Genomic DNA, 24,772 nt, shown 5'->3' on the forward strand with positions numbered 1-24,772 from the left:
AGAAATGATTGACTGGTGACTATCAAAGAAATATTCATCAAAAGCAGTGTCTTTATTTATTTAGAGGGCTTATCAGGGACCTGAAATGGCTCTGTGATCAAGAAATGTAAAATAACAATTCTAAATTTGCTTTACTATTTTTCAGGAAAACTAGTAAAACTTATTCACTTATTCAATACCAACAACTACTGGTAGTCTTCTTATGAATAAATGGTTTGTATTAGAACTTTGTGATTAATTCTAAGTATTTATAATATAAAGGTCATGTATTATTGGTATACTAAAGGCTAAAACAAGCTTTTGGACCAACTTAAGCCCTTACCTTTCCCTTACTTCTCCTTATTTATAAGAAAAAAAAACAAAGATGAGAAGGTACATGTTTGTTTGTGGATATATATACATATTGTAACAAGTAAACAAATACATTTGCATAACTTTCTTGTACTATGTCAATCATTATACAATACATTACACTAGTAAAAAAACTTATATTTTAAAATCCATATACGAGTAAAAGAAAAACACAACAAACATTGTTAAAAAAAATCAGCTACTTATAAAAGACCATTGACCAATAATGAAGGAAATGATAGACTCTTTTTGCTAGCACTATAATACATTGTCAAGGTTTTAAGAGACTATATATAGAGAGTCATCATAAGCTAAAAAGAAGAAAGGAGCCTTTGGGTTTTAAAAATAGAGAAAGAATGACAAGTTGTACTATAACTATAGACCAGAAGTACATAACTATAGTGTACCAAACAATCAGATGTTTTTAATCGACCATGTACAGTAGTAAATATGACACAATCCACAAAGACAACAAACAAAGCAGATAGATTGCCATCACTAGTCAAAAGGCCCACATAATGCAAGATCTGTCTAATCATATTAAACGAAGAATGCAATCAATGTCAGAGGAAACCAATGAAAGAATTAAATTTAAATCCTATAAAGATAGATGACAACTCACATTCTTTTAAAGCTTTTGAGATTCTCTCCTGTCTATGTTCTGAATGTGAAACTGGTAGGAATTACAAGGAAAAAAAATCTGTCAAGAACTGAAAAACACATTGTTGTGTAAAGGACTTCTGAACAGAATGGAATTTCTTCCTTTCTTTCTATTTCAGACTAAGGTTGTCTTACATTTGATTGAAGCCAATGTTCTTGTGAAACCTGTTGAAGCTGATAACACTGGAAATGTGGATAGAAAAAGAGAATAATTATTCAAACTGAAGAGCTCAAAGCATGTTCCTGCTGGAAATAATAAGAGAAGATGATAAGGACTCTCAAACCAGAAAGAGGAGTAAGAACTCCATCGCTAATTGCTATGCAGGCACCGAACAAAGCCAAGAAAAACATCAGATAATGGCTCCTTTTGTGTTTGGCATTGGCTCTTCTTGCCCTGGATTCCACCTTGGTCTTAAAAGGACTTTCTTCCTCATACTGCATAACTTCCTTTGCACTTGTGTCACTTGGGAGCAAACCCACTTTGGCATGCCTGCATAAGATTGAGTACAAAGCAAAAGTACCACCTACAAGAATTTGTCCAAAGGTTAATCAATCCTAGCAGAACAGCTCTCAATAGTTACTTAAATGCAACACAATTAATTACCTTCTCCATCATCATCAGCTCTCAGTACTAAAAGGGCATATTTCAGCAAAGAAATGATGGTCATAGTCCAGAAAATAAAGGAAAAAAGGCCATAAGCTGTCTCATCTGATACAAACTCTTTTTGATGAACTGTCCCAAACACATATAGAGGAGCTGAACTTAATTGACCATAGATGACTCCAAGGTATTGAAATGAAAAAAGAAGGGTATGCGTCCATGTCTCAGTCTGCATATAATCACGTTAAGAAATCAGCTTAAAAAACTGATCATAACTTGCCTATTTACAACACCGTATCACAACTCGAATCAGCCAAAGATAGCTGACTATGATCGAACACTTAACATTCTTATTGAATGTAAGACTCTTAGCTATGCAGCTTGATTGGTTTTTAGACAAATTTCAGTATTGAACATCAGATAAAAGCATATATCCACTGTAGCTAATTCTTAATTCAAGAACAAAGTAATTACAATTTTACAAAGAATTAAATGGTGGGTTACTAATAATCTTACTTTGTGTTTGAATTCGTGCAACAAGTTCGAGATTGATAGAACATTCATGCTCAATTAGATCTCTATTCTGTGAAGTTCTTTAGTGTTGAAAATACAGTTTCTCACTATCAACCATATTAACATCTGTTTCAAAAATATGGGTACAAATTTTTTCTTTACTGTAATATAAACATATTCATATAACATGCTACTACATCTAACTTTGCAAACAATCATATAAAATAAACACTCTTCCTCAAGTGGTAAAAAATTCACTTTTATGATAGCCAATAGTGTTTATTCAAATTAAATCAACTTTTATGATTGCAGTGAAACTTTCCAAGGTTATCTTGAAGTCTTACAATTTTGGATAAGTTTTAAATGTATCCCTATTAATTCAACTTATTAAATCATTTGTATATATTTTTGGACGGCTAAGATCTATGATTTTGGGCTGGCAAAGCTACTCATGCCAGACCAAACAAGAACTATGACAAGGGTAAGAGGGACAAGAGGGTACTTGGCCCCTGAATGGCAAAAGAACTTTCCAATCTCTGTTAAAATAGATGTTTATAGCTATGGGATAGTTATCCTAGAAATTATATGTTGCAGGTCCAATTTGGAAGTTAATGTGGAAGATACTGATGAGATTGTTCTAGCTAGTTGGGTTTACAAGTGCTTTTCCTCTATGGAGCTAGATAGGCTTGTGATTGGTGAAGAAGTTGATAAGAAGACATTGGAGAACATGGTGAAGGTGGGTTTGTGGTGCATTCAAGATGATCCAACTCTTCGTCCTTCAGTGAAAAGTGTGGTGTTGATGTTAGAAGGGACTGAAATCTCTGTTCCTCCATGCCCAACTTATTCCCCCAATTTTGTGTCATTTGTATCAAAACAGATTGCTTCTAACGATGTCTGGTTTACGTTATTTGTATGTTCATTTCAAGGAGAAATTTTAAAAAATCTGTAATCTAAATACTAAAACAAAGTGATTATTGGTTGAGAAAAGATTAGCAATATACATATATAAACCATAAACTTGGAACTAACCTCGTACAAGACCGTCGTAGACCCACCAGTCAAACCACGCCGTAGACCCACAAGTCGAGCCACACCGTAGACCCATCGCTGCAAGCACCGTTGCACCCACGAGCGAGCCACGCCATAGACCCACGAGTCGAGCCTCCTTATCACACGACCTAAGCTGTGGGCCCCCATCACCTTGTTACAAACTTGCAAACAAACAGAGAGAAAGGAATGAAGAAAGATTGAATGAGAGAGTAGCTCAGAGAGAAAGATAGAGCGAGAGAGAGTTACCGTTGAAGAATAATGTCGCCGCACTGTCCCTCTCCAAAGCTAGTTTCCGAGAGAAGCCCCTATACCCTTCCATCCACCCGTCGACCATGTGAAAGAAATAGAGGCAGAAGGACAGAGAGAAAAGAGATCGAGAGAGAGACCGGATGTAGGAGAGAGGCGGAATGGCTAGGGTAGAGAGAGCCGAGAGGAAAAAGAGGGAGAGAGAGAGAGAGAGAGAGGGTGGTGCACCGTATGGAGTGACGAAGGAAGAAAGAGTGAAAAAATATATGTGGCGGGATCCCAAAAAAATTACTGCCTTTTTCATTAACTTTTCCACATATATAATATTTTTCATAACACTTTTTCATTAGTATTATATTCATGTGTTATAAAAGTGGGTATTTGGTGTAGTGCTTGGGCATATGACTTGTATAGCTAACAAACCCCAATAAATTGATGGGCATATGACTTGCTTAGCTAGCAAGCCCCACAAATCTAATGGGCATATGACTTGTTTAGTTTACAAGCCCCAAGTAGTAATGGCCATTATAGTATATATGATATATATGATACACTTATGGTATATTTTTAGCATATGATATGAATTTTATGAATATGAATTATGTCGTTAGATTTTCCTTGCTGGGCATTAGGCTCGTTCAATTATGTTTATATGTGCAGGAAAATAGATATGGTGGCAGAAAGGTTCTTGGCAGCTTGGGGGTTGTGTATTGAGGCAGGATGGAATCGGTGGATTGAGCGTTCGATTCGAGGATGAAGTCGCTTTTTAGTCATTTAAAAATTATGCTTTATATGTATTTTCCGCACTTTATTTTTTAACCCATTTATTTAAAGTTATGTTATGTTTTTATTTTAAAAACAATGGGATCCCATATCCTACTTTAAATTCTATGTAGTTTAACATTTGTCTTACAAGTTTTAATGAAGTTATGATTATTTCACTTGTGAGTTTTATTAAAGATTAGTGTCTATGTATAGTAGTCATTAATGGTCTGTAACGCCCTACTTCCTTAGAGCCGTTACTAAGTGAGTTTTAAGACAAACCAGTGTGCAATGAACTCGCTAACCGAGGTTTTGAAACAAAAGTGTGACTAATTAAAAGTTAAGGCTGTAATCTTAGAAAAATGTGTTGTTTCAATAAAACTTCTGGTATTAAACATTTGGGATCCCAAAATAAGGTTTGAAAACTATTTACATCAAAAAATAAGTTTACAATTGATCAGTTATAAAAATCATAGATTATTACAGCCATTTTCGAATATACCCCCAACCAAAGCAGTCGGGCAGGCCAAACATGTACGCGTCGCTTCACGCTCTCCGTACTCATGGTTGGTTGACTCAGTCTTTGCCCTTACCTGCAACATGGAGCACCCGTGAGCTGAAGCCCAGCAAGAAAACTCATGCAGTTCATAACATATGAAAAATATACAGTTAATCATATCAGATAGTCCACAGATAAACAAGTCAACCATTAGACTAAGCAAACATGGCCATGCCGCCCCAGAACCCTTACCACAGCCTGGGGTCTCGGTCCTCACCGTAAGGATCTCACATGTATCCTCTGGGTCCTACCCTGACTATAAGCATCCCATGTGCTAAGTGTTACTTCCGGCCCCGCTGCCGTTCTCGGCCTTGCCGCCCCCGGCCATAGCCGTTCATTTCACTATAATCATATATAGCATAAATCAAACAACATTCAAACAAATAACAATTCATTTAAATCTGCACCCTAACATGTAATGCAATATAGGGTCGTGCCCAGCAATCATCTCATCATGCAATATAGGGTCGTGCCCCGCAATCACACTATGGGCCCCCGGCCTATCCTACGGGTGTTATAGTTTTCTTACCTTTCCATTCAATAGCTTAGATCACCTGACTCCTTGAGCACGATCCCACACGAGCCTTAGCGCACACCTAGGCACAAACATAGGTCAAAGTCAACACCGAACCCCAAGCCCGAATACCTAGCCTCGGGACCAATCCCGAGCCCTCGAGAAGTCCTAAATCCCCAAAACAAAGTGGCGAAATCGAGCCCCGAACCCTAGGTCAAAATCCCTCACAAAAACCCAAAAATCCACCTCTGTGAACAGTGCAGCGCTACAGCGCTCTAAAGAGGGCGCTGTAGCGCTACAAGCAGAACACACCCCCCGCAGAACAGGGGCTAGCGCTACAGCGCCCACTGACTAGCGCTGTAGCGCTAGTTGCAGCCCAGCAGAACCCGAAAATCGCATCTTGCGATTTCCTTCAACCAATTCAACCCCAAACTTTTCCAAACCTTTTCCAAACCCAAAATCAAGCTTATAAACACCTCACACTCATCCCAAGCATCCCAAGAACTCAAAACCCAAGCACATTCAACCCAAATCTCAAAATTCACCATGAACAACCCTAAACCCATAAATTCAATCAACAACAAAGTTAAAGGCTTAGAATTCTTACCATTGATGCAAATTTTGACCTTGATTCAACCCTAGACCTCCTTAGCTTGTTCATCCTCAAAGCTTGCCCAGAAATTCCCTAAAATTCCCATCAACTCAGCTCAAAACACAACTCAAACCATCAAAACCCTTAAACTGAAATCTCTAAAAACTTACCTCAAAAGTTGATGTGTTCTTGCTAATCCTTGCCAAATCTTCAAGTTTAACCCAAGATCCTTGATGCTCAGCCTATCCTAGCTCTCCACTGAGCTTTTCCCCAAGAAAAATGGAGAGGAATGGTGCAAGAATGCACAAACCGAACCTTGAGGAAAAACCCTATGTTTTCCCCCTTTTCTTTCTTTCCTTTTTCTTTCTTTTTTTTCTTTCAGTTTTCTCACTCTCTAACAATCCCACTCACTATATAAAGCCTTATAAAATCTATCTTTAAAATCCAATTGACCAAAATTCCCTCCCTAATAGTTCAAATCCCTTTTTGTCCAAGTAGGGCCATTTTAGTCATTTTACCCAATTCCCGCTAATCCTCAAGTGTCTCTAATATTTTCCCGTTAATTTCCAACACCTGATAAATCACCAAATAAATATTCCCCATCATCAAAATTAATCTCAATCTATCCTCTAAATTCCTGCTTATACCCCCAGGCTCGCCCCGAGCCAGGTATAAATTTCCGTCATGACTTTCCGCTAGCCTGCTCACTAGGATCGCCTCGAGTCAAAATTCACAGATACATCCACATCACAATATGGTCTCAACAATCATCACATATCCATGCAGTTATGCCCAACATGGCCAAAATTACAATTATGCCCTTCTAACACGATCCGGGCCTACATGCATACTAATATACATAGTCATGCATCTCAGATGAACAAACAGTCATATAACATGCTTTAAATCATAATCATGCATTTAACTCATCAAATCACACATAAATCCCATCTTGCCCTCCTGGCACGCTAATCAAGGCCCTTAAGCCTTATTAGCGAAATTGGGTCGTTACATGGTCCAAAGTCTAGAGTAGTTGGGTCATTACAGTTGGTATCAGAGCAACGGTTCATTCGCATGAATTTCTCCTCGATACACACACTCAAAGCTCTGAATCTGACCGCCAAGTAAGTATTTAAGTTATAGTTATTATTCTTATATGTATAGCTAATGATTTTAGCATTTATGTTTTTAGTTAAGTATGAACAGAGCATTAACCTATGAGGATATCCGAGCCATTAAGGCTTTAAAGAGAATAAGAGAATCGAGAAACACCGTAGGAACACTAGAGAGAATCACTCGGAGACTGCTTTTGTTCCACAGAGAAATAGGTCACCTTCAAGAATCTAAGTAGATCATGATGAGAGCAACGGAACAATACGTTTTAGTGATTAGACTATTTAGAAATTTTCATCCCGTAATTGCAGCCTTAGAGGAAATATGGGAAACAATGGATGATGAAGATGAACTACCAATAGCAATGCGATATTACTTTCTCTCAATTAGGTTCACTTCAAAATCAGAATTTCAGTTTACAAATGAGAAAAAGCATAGGATTTTTACGAACCTTCCTCGAGGACATTTTGAGGCACATGATAATGAAGACTATGAAGAGTTAGATGATGATATGCTAGATGAAGGATCAGATGTAGAAGATCCTGATTTTTAGAATAGTTAATTTCATTGTTTGTTTTATTTATTGTTTGTTTTATGGTTGTAATTAGTGAAAACTCTTTTCCAAATAAATATCATGTTATTTTGTTATCATGTATGAGTTTGATTTTTATTTCGCAATCATAATAAATAATAAATAATAAATAAAATAAATAATGACTTAGTTCGGTGAGGGTGGATACAAATCAATGAACCAAGTTTCTATATTGAGAGTTAGGGGGCCATTGTAGTGGGAACGATTTTACTGGTCCCAACCCTCCCTCAATATGGTTAACTTTGGAACAAAGATGAGTTTCGAGCCTCAGAATTAAGTCATATAGGATGATTAGAAACAGACTTATAAATAATAAAGATGGCTTGTTTTTCTAAGTAAAGAAACCCACTCTAAGAATAAAGAAGCCTTATATAATTTTCATAAGAAGTCAAAATCAATAGGTCCGAGATATGTTTATTTTAGAATAAGTTTTTGCCTTAGAGCCTATTAGGTAAAGTTCTAACATGTTTCTTTCAACTGTTAGAACTCTGCTGCGATGTCTCTCCGAAGATCTGCACGCACCAACGGAAATGCCTCCAACGCTGCTCCAGTAAACAATGAAGCCCCTCCAGTTCGCAGAAGGGGATTGCGTGCTACTGCCAACCGCAACGCGCCGGCACCGCTACCTGACAACACTATGGAGATCGCCAAACTGTGACAAAAAGTCGAGGAGCTATTTCAGCAACAACGACAACAGGCTCAGCCCCAGACTCAGCCTCAGCCTCCATCGCAGCCGCAGCCATAGAAAATGGCCTCAGCACCCCCAACAAGTTGGTCCATATGGGGGATGGCCAGTGGCGAACTACGCATCGTATCCAGTACAACACATGGAGCCAGTTTATGAGAGGTTCCGCAAGCAGCACGCTCCAAACTTCGAAGGGACTACAGACCCCTTTGAGGCAGAAGAGTGGCTAAGGAATGTGGAGCCAATTTGGACACACATGAATCCCAGTAATGTGAACCGTATATCCTACGTCTCGTCGTTGCTTAAGAAAGATGCCAGGATATGGTGGGACTTGGTCCAGAAATCGCATGATGTTGCCACCATGACATGGACTCGATTTTTGGAGCTGTTCCACAAAAAGTATTACAATTCGGCTGTACTCGCTTCAAGAGTTGAGGAGTTCGCCAACTTGAAGCAGGGTAGTTTATCAGTGGCAGAGTATGCTCGTCAGTTCGACCGCCTAGCTAAGTTCACTCCAGAAATGGTTCCCACTGACTATCTAAGGGTGTCTAAGTTCGTTAGGGGACTTCGACCAAAGATCGAGATGGGGGTTAAGCTAGCAAACCCGGGGAATACTACGTATGCCGACGTTCTAAAGACGGCAATAGAAGCAGAGAGGCTGCAGGCTAATGTAAGTAAAGAAGAAGCCAGTAAGCCCGAGCCTAGACAACAGGGTCAACCTCAGACCAGTCGGAACAACAACTATAATAGCAACAATCAGTTCGGCAACAACAGTAACGGTCAGAAAAGAAGGCATCCGGATAATAAGCAATCTGACAGCGATAAGAGGGCACGGACAAATAATGGGGGAAATAAGCCGAGCTATGTGGAATACCCGCCATGTGCTAAGTGTCAGAAGAAACATCCTGGTGAATGTTGCGCAAACACCAAGGAATGTTATAAATGTGGTCAGGAAGGACACCGGAAAAGAGATTGTCCTCAGCACAAGCCAGAAGGGAAGAAAGACGACAAGATGGTTCCTGCTAGGGTTTTTTCCTTATCCCAAGGAGAGGCTGATGCTAGCAATAAGGTGGTCACAGGTCAGGTTTCTATCCTCAATAATATATGTTCAGCATTATTTGATTCGAGAGCCACTAATTCGTATATCTCGTTAGGAATGATAGAAAAACTAGATAAACCTTGTGAAAGATTTAGAACTAGGTTTGTATCGAGTTGCCTTCGGGAAAAGTAGTTTTATCATCATGGATAGTACAAGGCATACCGATCAAGATTGAGGACGTAGAACTAGAAAGAGACCTGGTAGAACTGGAGATCAAGGACTTTGACGTGATACTATGCATGGACTGGCTAGCACGGCATGGCGCAACCATCGACTGCAAATGTAAGAAGGTGATGTTCGAGACTCCTAACGCCAGAAACTATGCTTCATGGGACAAGCTTCAGGATTACACACCCCGTTAATATCGTCTCTCAAAGCTCAAAGAATGATGGAAAAAGGATGTCAAACGTTCTTAGCCAGCATCACAGATGTGGTAAAGGAGACACCACTTAAGGTTTGAGAGATCCATATTGTAAGAGAATTCCCAGAGGTATTTCCAATGACTTGCCAGGATTGCCGCCGACTCGAGAAATTGACTTCACGATAGAATTAGTACCGGGCACCGAGCTAATTTCCAAGGCACCGTACCAGATGGCACCTACGGAACTCAAGGAGTTAAAGACGCAAGTACAAGAACTCCTAAACTTGGGTTTTATTATTCCAAGCCATTCACCATGGGGAGCACCGGTGCTACTCGTGAAGAAAAAGGATGGAAGCATGCAGATGTGTATAGACTATCGCGAGCTGAACAAGGTACCGATTAAGAATAAGTACCCGCTACCACGGATCAACGACTTGTTTGATCAACTCTGAGGCGCGACTGTATTCTCAAAGATTGATTTACGGTCCAGGTATCATCAGCTCAAGGTAAAGGGAGAAGATATTCCTAAGACAGCCTTTAGAACTCGTTATGGACATTACGAGTTCTTAGTTATGTCTTTTGGTCTTACCAACGCATCAGCCGCGTTTATGGACTTGATGAATAGGGTCTTCAAAGACTACTTAGATAAATTCGTCGTAGTGTTCATCGACGACATCTTAGTATACTCTAAGGATGAAGTAGAACATGAGGAACATTTGAGGTTGATTCTGTCACGACTGAAGGAGCATCAACTCTATGCCAATTTCAAGAAATGTGAGTTTTCCCTTTCACAAGTGGCGTTCCTCGGGCACATTATATCAAAAGACGGAGTTGCAGTAGACCCATCAAAGGTAGAGGCTGTGAAGGATTGGCCAAGAGCAAAGAACGCATCTGAAGTAAGAAGCTTTCTGGGGTTAGCAGGTTATTATAGGAGGTTCATAGAGGGATTTTCTAAGATAGCCACTCCGCTCACCAATCTAACCCGAAAATCGCAAAGATTCAACTGGAATGATAGATATGAAGGAAGCTTCCAGTTACTTAAGGATAAGCTTTACTCAGCACTAGTACTCTGTGTACCGACATCCAATGATAAGTTCGTAGTCTACTGCGATGCATCGAAGCAAGGGTTAGGTTGCGTGCTGATGTAGAATGACAAGGTGATAGCCTACGCCTCATGACAGTTGAAGGAGTACGAGCAGCGCTATCCAACTCACGATATGGAGTTGGCAGCGGTGGTCTTTGCGTTGAAAATCTGGCGCCATAATCTTTACGGAGAACGGTGCGAGATTTATATGGACCACAAAAGTTTAAAGTACTTCTTTCTCAGAAGGAGCTCAACATGAGGCAGCGCAGGTGGTTAGAATTAGTAAAGGATTATGACTACGAAATCCTATACCACCCGGGAAAAGCAAACGTAGTTGCCGATGCACTTAGTAGGAAAAGTTATGGAAGTTTAGCAGCTTTAGCCAGAATAGAAAAGTCGCTACAGCAGGAGCTGATCAGTGCCGAAATAGAAATAGTTGTCGGCAAACTGGCTAACTTGTCTATCCAGTCGAATCTGCTAGAAGATATACGGATTGGTCAGGGACATGACGACACACTAGCAGTACATATGGATGCAGTCAGAGATGCAAGGCTACAGATTTCTCAATATCTAGCCAAGGTTTATTGAGACATAAGGATCGGGTATGCGTGCCAAATGATCAAAGGATTAAGAAGACGATTCTAGAAGAAGCGCACAGTACCCCGTACTCAGTTCATCTAAGGTCGACCAAGATGACTCATTAGGTAAGGCAATCTATTGGTGGCCAGGGATGAAGAAGGACATAGCACAGTTTGTGTCCAAGTGTCTAGTATGCCAGCAAGTGAAAGCAGAACATCAGCGGCCTGCAGGCTTATTGCAAACGCTTAGTGTACCAGAATGGAAGTGGGACGATATAGCTATGGACTTCGTGACAGGCTTGCCACGAACGAATAAGCAGCATGATTCTGCTTGGATAGTAATAGATAGACTAACCAAGTCGGCTCATTTCCTGCCCGTTAAGACTTCATACATGGCAGACCAATATGCAGACATCTATGTCCAAGAGATAGTACGGTTGCATGGAATCCCCAAGACAATAGTGTCGGATAGAGGATCGGTGTTTACATCGAGATTTTGGGGAAGTTTACAGCAATCTATGGGTACTAAGTTAAGTCTTAGTACAGCTTTTCATCCTCAGACAGACGGGCAGTCCGAGCGTACGATTCAGATTTTAGAAGATATGCTACACGCATGATATCGGAGGATCATGGAATAAGTACTTGCCACTAATAGAGTTCTCCTACAACAATAGCTACCAGTCAATGATTGGGATGGCACCTTATGAGTTGCTATATGGAAGGAGGTGCTGATCACCGTTGCACTGGGACGAGGTAGGATAAAGGCAGCTTCTAGGTCACGAAGCTGTTAGACAAGCTCAAGAAGCAACAATGCTTATTAGACAGCGTATGCTTGCTGCTCAAAGCCATCAGAAAAGCTATGCGGATGCCAAGCAACGCGATGTGGAATTCAAGGTCAGAGATCAAGTCTTCCTGTAAAGTAGTTTGGGAAGAAAGGCAAGCTTAGTCCCCGATTTATAGGTCCTTTTGAGATATTGGACAAAGTGGGAGCAGTTGCGTATAGACTAGCCCTACCGCCAGCACTAGTAGATAGGCACAACGTGTTCCACATCTCGATGCTACGCAAGTATGTGTCAGACCCATCTCACGTCCTCAAGTACAATACGATAGCACTCAAGAAAGACTTGAGTTACGAGGAACGACCGGTTAGCATCCTGGATATGGGGTGAAGCAGTTACGGTCCAAGAGCATTCCTATATTCAAAGTCCTATGGAGTAATAATTATGAACGAGAGGCAACATGGAAGTTGGAGGAGGACATGCAAGGCCGGTATCCGGAGTTATTTGGTAAGTAAATTTCGAGGACGAAATTCTTTTTAGTAGGGGAGAATTGTAGAGTCCAAGAACTTAGCTAGTTAGATAGTAGTAGCAATAGTAATAGTTGTAGTATTTTTATGACTGTGGATTTTGGTTCAGACCGGGATTTAGTTGGACACTCGTAGTAACACTTGTAGATTTTCTAAGTTTAACCTATAGTTTAAGAATATTAATTTTAACCTAAGGTTTGATTAATATGACTGATATTGATGGTGATATTTATTATATTATAAGGTTTAGATCGACCCAATAAGATAGTAACGCTTGTCTTGTGTATGTTTAATGATAATTAAGTATTTTTGAGGAATAAGTTTATTAAGATCAATATTTGAATATCCTAGGGTCTGCCAGCAGCTTTGAAATCGTTAGAGGACTTAGTCAAGGCTATTTACTCAATTTAAATTAGGCTAAAAAAGTGTAATTGTGTGTATAATATTTCAGCGTATGCCGATATATCGCAGCACTAGGGGCGATATATCGCCATACGGGGATACGAAAAACACGTAGCTTCGCACAACCACCTCGACGAGCCTCGGGCATATTAGCCCAGGCGATATATCGCCTACTAGGGGCGATATATGGGCGATATATCGGCTCATGTACCAGATTTTTGAATGTTTTTAATACTGAGCTCATTTTAATCTTTAACCTCTTGATAAGTCCAGCATCTTTCTGGTCGAGTCTTCAGCCTCTGCTGAACGATAATTCAAATATTTTTCAATTAAAAAGCCATTATTTTATTCAAGTTAAATGAAGATCTTTTCATTCTTGAACTCTATAAATAGGACCTAGTACCCAGCCAGCCATTTATTCATTCATCAAGCTAAGTTCAGAGTCTGCAAGTTGCTAGGTTATTTTAAGAGTGATAAACACTTGGGTTGGGGTTATAAGCTTTATCCTTATAAGCTTAATAAACACTCGGGAAGTAAGGTTTATAGTATATTTCGGTTTCGAGGAGTAGTTCGGTCATAGAAGCATTAAAGGTATTCTAAATTCTAGTTCATTTCTGTATTGTTTCCTTAAGTTCTTATAGTTTTCTACTCAAAATCCTAACTCTATTCTTTATTCTTGGTTAGGAAATCTAAGATCTTGAACGTAAGATTCTTGGTAAGTATCTTTTCGATGGTATAGTTCTTTCATTCTTTTCATCCCTTTTTCTTTAGTATACTCACCTTTCTATGATGGTTTTTAGGAGTGTTCTAAAGTCCCGATACTATTCTCATATCCCGGTATATTGGTAAGGAAAATAGGATAGGATTCTCTATGTTATATGTTATCTTATGATTTATGTGTTATGAAATGTTATATTATGTAAGTTGGTAGGCTTGGGCATATTACTTGTATAGCTAACAAGACCCAATAAATTTATGGGCATATGACTTGCTTAGCTAGACAGCCCACAAATCTAATGGGCATATGACTTGTTTAGTTTACAAGCCCTAAGTAGTAATGGCCATTATAGTATATATGACATATATGATACGCTTATGGTATATGTTTATGGTATATTTTTAGCATATGATATGAATTTTATGAATATGAATTATGTCGTTAGATTTTCCTTTCTAGGCATTAGGCTCATTCCTTTATGTTTATATGTGTAGGAAAATAGATATGGTGGCGGAAAGGTTCTTGGCAGCTTGGGGGTTGTGTATTGAGGCAGGATGGAATGAGTGGATTGAACGTTCGATTCGAGGATGAAGTCGCTTTTTAGTCTTTTAAAAATTATGCTTTATATGTATTTTCCGCACTTTATTTTTTAACCCATTTATTTAAAGTTATGTTATGTTTCTATTTTAAAAACAATGGAATCCCATATCCTACTTTAAATTCCATGTAGTTTAACATTTGTCTTACAAGTTTTAATGAAGTTATGATTATTTCACTTGTGAGTTTTATTAAAGATTAGTGTCTATGTATAGTAGTCATTAATGGTCCAAAGTCTAGAGTAGTTGGGTCATTACAGTTTTATTATCAATCAAAGAATAGAAATCATTTTTTTGACTTGGTTAATCACTTTGCTCACATGTTTTATTTTCATGATTATTTGTTTAATATAAACTTCTATGAAATCCCGAGCATATAGCTAATCTTATTTATAGTGACGTAATCACAATGGAATATAAATATGATTATATGTTCAAAATAAGTTAGTCCTAAGATTAGTCAGTGCACTGGATTTACACTGACTTGCCAATCTACGATATGATCTACTTACACATTACAGTGTTATGTTCTTTCCAGAACATTAGCAAAGTAGATAAGATCAGATGTATTTGTTACATCGGACAGGACCGATATTGACAGTTGATAAGATAAGTAAACATACCGTTATTATCTATTCTAGTCATATCATATAGTTGACCATAGGTCAATTCAATCTCAATTATGAGTGGTTAGTAGTCTAACTGATTGTATTATTTGAGTTCTTTGACTTGTTCGTTACCAGCTTACCCTACGGACTAGCCCATACTTACATCTTGGGAGCTTGGTAGTATAATTTGAGTGGGAGTGTTAATCATAGATATGAACATCTATAGCTTCTGATGAAGAAGTGAGACGATGGTTTCCTTTTAGTTTGGTTCAAGGTGTTAAATGATAGAGATCTCATTTCAGTAATTAAATTACTTTACTGAAATATCATTTACAAGGAACTAAGTGTTTTAAGGATAAAATACAATGAGGGGTAAAACAGTATTTTAGTCCTATCTCATTGTAGACCGTCTATAGAGGATTGAGTGACAATTATGGTTGTAACAATGGATAATTAATAGTGTATCTATATTTGTTATAAAGCGTTATATGAATTCAAGAGTGCAATTCCGAGTCTATAGTGGAGTCACGAGGAATTAATAAGTTAGTAAATTTATTTGTTAGATTTATGATAACTTATTGGAGCTTGATTTCATAGGCCCATGGTCCCCATTGTACCTTGGATAAAATCATCTAGATAGTCTCAATTAATTGATTTAATCATTAATTCGAATTATCAAAGTTGACTAGGTCAATTTTGGATAGTTTCATAGAGTTGTGTAATTTTGAGAAGAAAAGAGAAATTATGGCAGATTTATTAATTAAGATAAATTGGTATCTAAATTAATAAATAAGTTTAAATCAAGGTTCAAATTATAAATAATTAATTTTATAAAGGATTTAAATAATTATTTAATTAATTAAATCAATAGAAAATAATACATGCCTTGATTTTAAGTCCAATGGGCTTATAATCAAATGGGAAATTTCATGAGCCTATAGCCCATGATAATTTCGACCTAGGGCTTCAAAATGGTTATTATTTTATTGATTTTTAATTAAATTAAATGGCTTAATTGAGTCGATAAAAGGAGTGCTTAAAGAGAAGTCAAAAAATAAGACACAAGTCATATTTTCTTATAGTTTTAGATTCTCTCTAAACACAAGTCCTTTTCTAAGCCTCTTTGTTATTTTCTCTTCTTCTCTCTATATCTATCTCATGTGTTGAGAATTGCACACACTAGTCTAGGTGGCTTTATGGATACATTGGAAGGCTGTGAAGAAAATAGAAGATCGATTCAATTTCTTGGTAATACTCTGCGACAGAGAGGATACAAGAGTTAGAGAAACTGAAGGAATGACTCTTTAATTTCGCTGCGTATACTGTAAGTATTCTATTCTTTGTTTCTCTTTGAATTCAATTTTAGAAACATGTTATAGGCTATCTCGTATTAATTTGTTTAATATTAGATATACATGAAAATAAATAAAGATCATGTATAAGTTTTACTAACATATCCTTCATTCAATCTAACAATACACATTTTCCAGCATAATCAATCTAAAATTCATGATTTATAACCTTTGTGACTAATAACTCTTGAATAAAGAGTTATTTCTTGTGTTTTTGAGCTTATAAATGTGGGAAAATCGATAGTGATGTTATTTTATTATTAACTATTGTAGTTATCCTTTGTGTTTTTATGATTTTAGTTAGTTTAATTGTTTGTGTAGTTTTTAAGAGCTAATGGGTTGAAAAAAAATATTTTCATGGATAGATATTTGTATAAATAATGAAACTAGAATTGTGAAATTATCTTTAAAGCTAAATTTTGATGCTGAAATATCAGGTTTGTGGTAGCAAAGCAGATTTTGCTGAAGCATTTTGATTTGGTTTCAGTTGGAATTTTATGCATGGCAAGGAAGTCTGCTTGGAAATTCATTAACTGAGCTAGATTAGTGGCTGAGGTGGCAAGTACATGGGAAATTAGTCAATTTGGAAGCAATTTTCAAAGAGAAAAGGAAAGGAAGCTTATGTGCGGAAGGAAAAAGGGAAAATTTTGTACTTAGACTACTAAATTGGGTAACCTAGAGGTAAAAAAAAGAGAAGGACCAGCCGCACAAAAGGAGAATATGCCATTTTTTGTGAAAGAAGAGAAATGATAGAAAAGAAAAATCAAAGATACAAGAAGGAAAAATAAGAAAGAAGAGGAGAAAGAAGAGAAGGACATTCATCATCAATTTGATCTGCTCTCTTCTCTTGTTTCTAAATTTTATCTTGTTTTTTCTATTTTAATTTCTAATTTAATAATCATGGGGAGAATTGAAATTGGATTTATGCTGTTTAAGTTAGCCATGAACTAATCTTTTGTGGCTTGAATTGTTGATGAACCCTATGTCATAGTGTAGTAATTTCTTGCAATTTATTTTACTAAAATCTCTCTTGTTCATTCAAGTATGTTCTATGTTAATTCCTTGTTGTTGTTTGTCCATCAATGGAAAGATGATTAGTTATGTTTGACACTGGAAGGGTTAAATATAATGGAAAGAACCTAGATGACACAAGTTAATAATATTTGTTAGGTTATGTTAGTAAATAACACAGGGATGTGTTATTTTCCTTGTGTAACTTTTGAGAATTGAACCTTGAAATTGTTTTCTTAATTTAGGTGAAAGAATTAATATCATATAATTTGGGAAAGTTCTATGAGCATTTGGTGAATTCTTGTTTACCAGGGAGTTTTACTAAAATATTGTTGCCGCAATCCGTTCAGTATAATTGAAATAGGGGGATTTAATAATTCAAGTCCATTTTACAGTCCAAATTTTTCTTTCTAATTAACTTGTTTAGTTTAGCTTACAAACAACGAGTTTAATTGTTAATACCTTTAAGTTGTTTAGTAATTGTTTTTCCTATTTTTCTATTTTGCAATCCCTATGGAGACAATTTTTTGATCATTGTATTACTTGTGTGATTATGTGCACTTGTGTATTTAAATCAATTAAATTTTCACAACAAGTTTTTGGCATCGTTGCCGGGGATTGAAATTAGATATTTGTGTTTATTTTTCTTTGTTTGCTCTAACCATGTTTGCTTGTTCTTGTATTTTCTCAGGTTATCTATTGTATGAACAAGCAAGAAGACCTTGAACTAGCTCCTATTGACCCCGAGATTGAACGTACATTTAGAAGAAGACTAAGGGAACAACGGTCTCCAAATCGCCTTAATATGGCTGAAAAGGTTGAAGGAGTTAAGGGTGCTAACAATATCGCTAATGCAAATGCTATGGTCGATGTAATGACCCAACTATTCTAGACTTTGGACCATTAATGAAAACTATACATAGACCCTAATCTTTAATAGAACTTACAAGTGAAAAAGATCATACTTTATTAAAAACTTGTAAAAACCAATGTTTAAACTTACATAAACTTAAAGCAGGATATGGGATCCCATTGTTTAAAAAAAAAAAAAAACATATCTTAATTGAAATGAAAAGAGATTACATAAATAGGTGCGGAAAAATACACATAAACCATAAACAAAAGACTACATCCTCGAAAATCGAACTCTCGACTCCTTGAATCCATTCATCACCGATACACATTCCCTAAGCGTCCACGAATCTTACCCGCCACTATAGCTATTTCCCTGCACATAAAAAAAAAAAAAAGAATGAGCCTAATGCCCAGCAAGGAAAATTTACCACATAGTTCATATACATAAATTTCATAAGAAACATAAAAACATAACATAACACTTATATCATACACATACAATAATGGCCATTATTACTTGGGGTCCCATAGACTAAACAAGTCATATGCCCATTAGATTAGTGGGGTCCTACTAGCTAAGCAGGTCATATGCCCATAATCTATTTGGGGCTTGTTAGTCATATGGGTCATATGCCCAAGCCTACATACATACATAACATAACACATTTCATAACATAAAAACATAAGATAACATATAAAACGTATAACATATAGATTCTATCCTATTTTCCTTACCAAAATTACCGGGATAAGAGGACAGAGTTGGGACTTTGGAACACTCCTAAGAACCATTTGAAAAAGAGTGAGTATAATGAAGAATTGAAATGAAAGGAATGGAAGGACTAAACCATTGAGAAAATACTTACCAAAAACTTATGTGAAAGTTCTTAGATTTCCTAACCAAAATAAAGATTAAGGTTAGAAGGCTGAGTAGAAGACTATGAGAAAGAAAAATAATATAATACCAATGAACTAGAGTGTAGAAATACCTTGAAGACTTGTAAGACGAATCTAAACCTCGAACCGAAATACAATAAAACCTTACTTCCCAAGTGTTTGATAAGCTTATAATGATCAAGCTTATGATTCCCAACCCAAGTGTTTACACTCTCACACTCACCTAGCAACTTGCAGCCTCTGAACTTAGAGCAAAAGATGAATAATGGCTGGGTACTAGGTCCTATTTATAGAGTTTAGGAATGAAAGGATCTTAATTTAACTTGAATAAAAATAATGGCTTTTTAAGTGAAAATAATTTGAATTATCGTTCAGCAAAGGCTGAAGACTCGTTCAAAAAGATGCTGGACTTATCAAGAGGTTGAAGGTTTGAATGGGAAACGATTTTGAAAACATTCAAAATATGCTGAAGGAGGCGATATATCGCCCCCTGTAGGCGATATATCACCTAGACTAGTATGCCCGAGGCAAACGTGCATCATTTCGAGTTTTTCGTATCCTCGTACTGCGATAGATCGCCCCCTATAGCTGCGATATATCAGCATACGCTGATTATTTAAACACGAAATTACACATTTTTAGCTTAATTTGAATTGAGTAAACAGCCTTGACTAAGCCCTTAAACGTTTTCAAAGCTGCTGACTGACCTTAGAGCATTCAAATTTTACCCTTATTAAATTAAATCCTCAAAATACTTAATCATTAATAACCCATACATAACATGTGCTAAAATCCCATTGGTTCTTATCTAAACCTTATAGTATAATAAATATTATCCTCAATATCAGTCATATTAATCAAACCTTGGGTTAAAATTAATATTCCTACACTATAGGTTAAACTTAGAAAATCTACAAGTACTACTATGAGTGTCCAAATAAATCCAAGTCTGAACCAAAAATCCACAGTCATAAAGATAATACTATAATTACTAAAATACTACTATCTAACTACCTAAGTAAAGTTCTTGGACTCTACAGTCGATGATAGAGAAAGAGCCATAAGGGAGTATGCTGCCTCCACCCCAATTCGAGTTGAAGCACGTGATGTTCCAAATGTTGGAAACAGTGGGTCAATTTTGTGGGCTGCCTACAAAGGATCCTTATCTCCATCTTCATTCATTTTTGGAGGTGAGCAATTCCTTTCAGTTGCAAGGCGTTACTGAAGAGGCCTTGAGGTTGAAATTGTTCCCTTTTTCTCTAAGGGACAGAGCTAGAGCTTGGCTCAATACACTTTCTTCCGACTCAGTGACTACGTGGCATGAGCTAGTTGAGAAATTTTTGATGAAGTACTTTCCTCCAACGAAAAATGCTAAGTTTCAAGACCAGATTATTTCTTTTCAACAGTTGGAGGATGAGTCGGTATGTGATGCTTTGGAGAGGTTCAAGGAGTTATTGAGAAAGTGCCCACATCATGGTATTCCACATTGTATTCAAATGGAGACTTTTTATAATGGTCTCAATGCCTTCACACGCATGGTTTTGGATGCTTCAACAAATAGGGCTATGTCCTATAATGAAGTATATGAGATTTTGGAGAAAATTGCCAACAATAATTATCAATCATCTAATGCTAGAGCCCCAATGGGAAGGAAAGTAGCGGGTATTCATGAAGTAGATGCTTTGACCGCTCAAGTTTCATCTATGACCAACCTTTTGAAGACCATGAGTATGGGGGTAACTTACAACCAGCTCCTATGGGTCAAGTAGCAAAGGTCTCTCGTGTTTATTGTGGAGATGGGCATACATTTGATAGTTGTCATCTAATCCCGCTTCGGTTTGTTATGTGGGGAATCAAAATTCCATCCGCAACAATCCTTACTCCAACTCTTATAATCTGGGTCGAAGGAATCATCCAAAATTTTCTTAGGGTGGTCAAGGGGCTAGTTCAAGTGGTGCATCCATTGCAAACAAGCCTACTTATCCACCAGTTTTTTGCTCAACAACAACCAAGGGCTCAACCTCCTCCTTCACAAGTATCTCAAACAAGCTCTTTGGAGAATTTGACGAAAGAGTATATGGCCAAGAATGATGCAATGATTCAAAGTCAAGCAGCATCTTTGAGGAACCTAGAGATTCAAATGGGATAGCTATCCAATGAGTTGAGGAATAGACCACAAGGCACTCAACCTCCTCCTCCACAAGTATCTCAAACAAGCTCTTTGGAGAATTTGACGAAACAGTATATGGCCAAGAATGATGCAATGATTCAAAGTGAAGCAGCATCTTTGAGGAACCTAGAGATTCAAATGGGATAGCTAGCCAATGAGTTGAGGAATAGACCACAAGGCACCTTGCCTAGTGATATTGAAAATCCAAGGAGAGATGGTAAGGAGAATTGCAAGGCAGTTACCTTGAGGAATGGTAAAAATCTAGAGTTTAATGAGAAAATATTTAGGAGCAAAAATGAGCCCACTTCAGTCCAAAGTAGTGTGGAAAGGGAGAAAGAGTTAGGAGTTCGAATATGTCAAATGTTGATCCTGAAGAAAATGCTGCAGTAATTCCTCCGCAAAATGCATCAGAGAATCTAATGAGCAAGCCACCTCCACCATTCCCTCAATGGTTTGAAAAGTAGCAACAATATGGTCAATTTCGCATATTTTTAGATGTTTTGAAGCAGCTTCACATCAATATACCGATGGTGGAAGCTTTGGAATAAATGCCCAACTACGTGAAGTTTTTTAAGGATATTTTGACAAAGAAGAGGAGACTTGGCAAATTTGAAATGGTAGCTTTGACTAAAGATTGTAGTGCTATTTTGAAGAATAAAATTCCTCATAAATTGAAAGATCTGGGTAGATTTACAATTTCTTGTTCTATTGGTGGTAGAGATGTGTGTAGAGCACTTTGTGACTTGGGGGCTAGTATTAATTTGATGCCCACATCGATTATCAAGAAGTTGGGAATTGGAGAAGCAAGGCCAACCATTGTCACTTTGCAATTAGTAGATCGCTCTATGGCACACCTGGAAGGCAAGATTGAAGATGTACTTGTGCAAGTTGATAAGTTAATTTTTCCGGCGGGTTTCATTATTCTTGTTTATGAAGTAGATAGAGATGTTCCAATAATTTTGGGGAGACCATTTCTTGCCACCAGAAGGACTTTGGTTGATGTTCAAAATGAGAGCTTACTATGAGAGTGAATGACCAACAAGTGACCTCAAATGTGTTCAATTCTATGAAGTTTCCGAATGAGATTGAGGACTCTCTTCTTTGAGTGTGATTGGTGCTATTGTGGCTGAAAAATTGCAAAAAGAAACTTGTAAAGAGGGATTGGGGTGATTTCACTTGAAGATCTTGAATAAATGAGTGAAGAAGAAGAAACCCAAGTTACATGGGTAGAATCCAAGAATCCTTTTACTAAATTTGGAAGGAATTTTGAGTCCTTAGAGTTATCAAAAAGAAATTTCAAGCCTTCCAATCCATCTATTCAAGAACCACCAAAGTTGGAATTGAAGCCTTCGCCTAGTCATTTAAAGTATGCTTATTTGGGTTGTGAAGAGACTTTACCCGTGATTGTTTCTGCGTTGTTGGAAGTTGAAAAAAAGAATATGTTGCTTGATGTGTTGAAGAAATATAAGAAGGTTATTGGTTGGACTATGGTGGATATAAAGGGTATAAGTCCCTCACTTTGTATGCATAAGATTTTGTTGGAGGATTCCTATAGCAACTCTGTTGAACAACAATAAAGGCTTAATCTCATTATGAAGGAAGTGATAAAAAATGAGGTGAATAAGTGGCTTGATGCTGGTATTATATACCCAATTTTAGATAGTCTGTGGGTCAGTCTGGTTCAATGTGTCCCAAGAAAGGTGGAGTCACGGTGGTAGCTAATGATAACAATGAGTTGATTCCCACAAGAATGGTGACAGGTTGGCGTGTTTGTATGGATTATCGGAAGTTAAATAAGGCAATCAGAAAAGATCATTTCCCACTGCCTTTTATTGATCAAATGCTTGATAGTTTAGCAGGGAATGAGTATTATTGCTTTCTGGATGGGTATTCGGGCTACAATCAAATTTCTATTGCTTCTGAAGATCAATGAAATACCATTTTTACTTGCCCATATGGGACATTTGCTTTCCGGAGGATGCCCTTGGGGTTATGTAATGCATCTGCTACATTTCAATGTTGTATGATGGCTATTTTTTTAGATATGGTGGAGAAAACTCTTGAAGTGTTTATGGATGATTTTTCGATGTTTGGTGAATCTTATGATGCTTGTTTGGCTAATCTTGAGAAAGTGTTAGAGAGATGTGAAGAAACAAACTTGGTGCTTAATTGGGAAAAAATGCCATTTTATGGTGCAAGAAGGCATTGTATTGGGTCATCGAATTTCTAACAAAGACATTGAGGTAGATATAGCCAAGATTGAAGTCATTGAGAATTTGCCACCACCTACTCCAGTCAAGGGAATTCAAAGTTTCTTAGGGCATGCAGGTTTCTATAGGAGGTTTATCAAAGATTTCTCAAAAATCTTTAAGCCTCTTTGTTCTTTACTTGAGCAAAATCGAGCTTTTGAGTTCACCAATGAGTGTCAAGAGGCATTTACAACTTTGAAGAAGGCTCTTGTATCTGCCCCTATTATTGTAGCTCCCGATTGGTCCCTTCCTTTTGAGCTTATGTGTGATGCTAGTGATTTTGTTGTAGGAGTTGTACTTTGCCAAAGAAAAGATAAGGTGTTTCATTCCATCTATTATGCAATCAAGACACTAATTAATTCTTAATTTAACTATACTACCACAGGGAAAGAACTTTTGGTTGTGCTATTTGCTTTTGACAAGTTTAGAGCATACCTTATTGGGACTAAGGCTGTGGTGTACAGGGACCATTCTACCATCAAGTATCTTATTGCAAAGTAGGATGTCAAACCAAGACTCATTCGTTGGGTATTGCTTCTTCAAGAATTTTATTTGGAAATTCGTGATAGAAAAGGAACCGAGAATCAAGTGGTTGACCATCTTTCTAGACTTGAAGATGATAAGGAGGATAATTTTGATCAGCCAATTAAAGAGACATTACCCAATGAGCAACTCTAGGTGGTGAGACAAGTTTCAATGCCATGGTATGCTGATTTTGTGAATTATTTGGTGAGTGGGAGGACTCCACCGGATTTTGAAGGGCCAACAACTTAAGAAATTCTTTGATGATGTGAAGTATTATTATTGGGATGAGCCACTTCTGTATAAACAATGTTTGGATCAAGTGATGAGGCGTTATGTTTCAGAAGATGAGGTTCAAAGCATTCTTGAGCATTGTCATTCAGCTCCCTATGGAGGGCACTTTGGTGGGTAGAGAACAGCAGCAAATGTTTTCCAATCGAGGTATTATTGTCCTTCTATTTTCAAGGATGCTCATGAATTTGCTAAAAGATGTGATAGATGCCAACAAGTTGGTAATATTTCAGCATGACAAGAGATGCCATTGAATGTCATCCTTGAAGTTTAGTTGTTTGATGTTTGGGGCATTGACTTTATGGAACCTTTCCCTCATTCCTTTGGGAATTCGTACATTTTTGTGGCTGTAGATTATATATGAAAATGGGTTGAAGCAATACCAAGTCCCACCAATGATGCTAAGGTGGTGATTAAATTCTTACATAAGCATGT

General features: G+C 37.3%; 2 protein-coding genes and 1 non-coding gene across 3 annotated transcripts; 1 reads left to right on the forward strand and 2 right to left on the reverse strand.

Moving 5' to 3' along the window:
- Window positions 1–818: 818 nt before the first annotated feature.
- Window positions 819–1,862, reverse strand: LOC133790043 (potassium transporter 2-like). Its single transcript, XM_062227643.1, has 3 exons — window positions 1,616–1,862; window positions 1,147–1,535; window positions 819–1,024 (listed from the first exon to the last, which is right to left on the reverse strand). Exons 1-2 carry the CDS (start codon window positions 1,845–1,847, stop codon window positions 1,228–1,230), a joined length of 540 nt encoding a protein of 179 aa, XP_062083627.1. The 5' UTR covers window positions 1,848–1,862; the 3' UTR covers window positions 819–1,024; window positions 1,147–1,227.
- An 18,617-nt stretch (window positions 1,863–20,479) lies between these two features.
- LOC133793162 (small nucleolar RNA R71) lies at window positions 20,480–20,585 on the reverse strand. The gene has a single exon (XR_009874620.1). It is a non-coding gene; the product is annotated as a small nucleolar RNA R71 (small nucleolar RNA).
- Window positions 20,586–23,464: 2,879 nt separating this feature from the next.
- Window positions 23,465–24,202, forward strand: LOC133792460 (uncharacterized mitochondrial protein AtMg00860-like). Its single transcript, XM_062230368.1, has 3 exons — window positions 23,465–23,798; window positions 23,910–24,006; window positions 24,094–24,202. The coding sequence occupies exons 1-3, from the start codon at window positions 23,465–23,467 to the stop codon at window positions 24,200–24,202; spliced, it is 540 nt and encodes a 179-aa protein (XP_062086352.1).
- Window positions 24,203–24,772: the final 570 nt, after the last annotated feature.

The sequence above is a fragment of the Humulus lupulus genome, chromosome 7 (assembly GCF_963169125.1).
Source record: "Humulus lupulus chromosome 7, drHumLupu1.1, whole genome shotgun sequence".
In the NCBI taxonomy this organism is placed as follows: domain Eukaryota; kingdom Viridiplantae; phylum Streptophyta; class Magnoliopsida; order Rosales; family Cannabaceae; genus Humulus; species Humulus lupulus.

Coding starts and splice junctions, on each gene's coding strand:
- LOC133790043 (XM_062227643.1), bottom strand. CDS start 1,847: ATGCAGACTGAGACATGGACGCATACCCTTCTTTTTTCATTTCAATAC. Junction 1,536..1,615: donor AGCTGATGATGATGGAGAAG/GTAATTAATTGT, acceptor AAATTCTTGTAG/GTGGTACTTTTGCTTTGTAC.
- LOC133792460 (XM_062230368.1), top strand. CDS start 23,465: ATGGTGCAAGAAGGCATTGTATTGGGTCATCGAATTTCTAACAAAGAC. Junction 23,799..23,909: donor TGAGCTTATGTGTGATGCTA/GTGATTTTGTTG, acceptor ATACTACCACAG/GGAAAGAACTTTTGGTTGTG. Junction 24,007..24,093: donor AGGGACCATTCTACCATCAA/GTATCTTATTGC, acceptor AATTCGTGATAG/AAAAGGAACCGAGAATCAAG.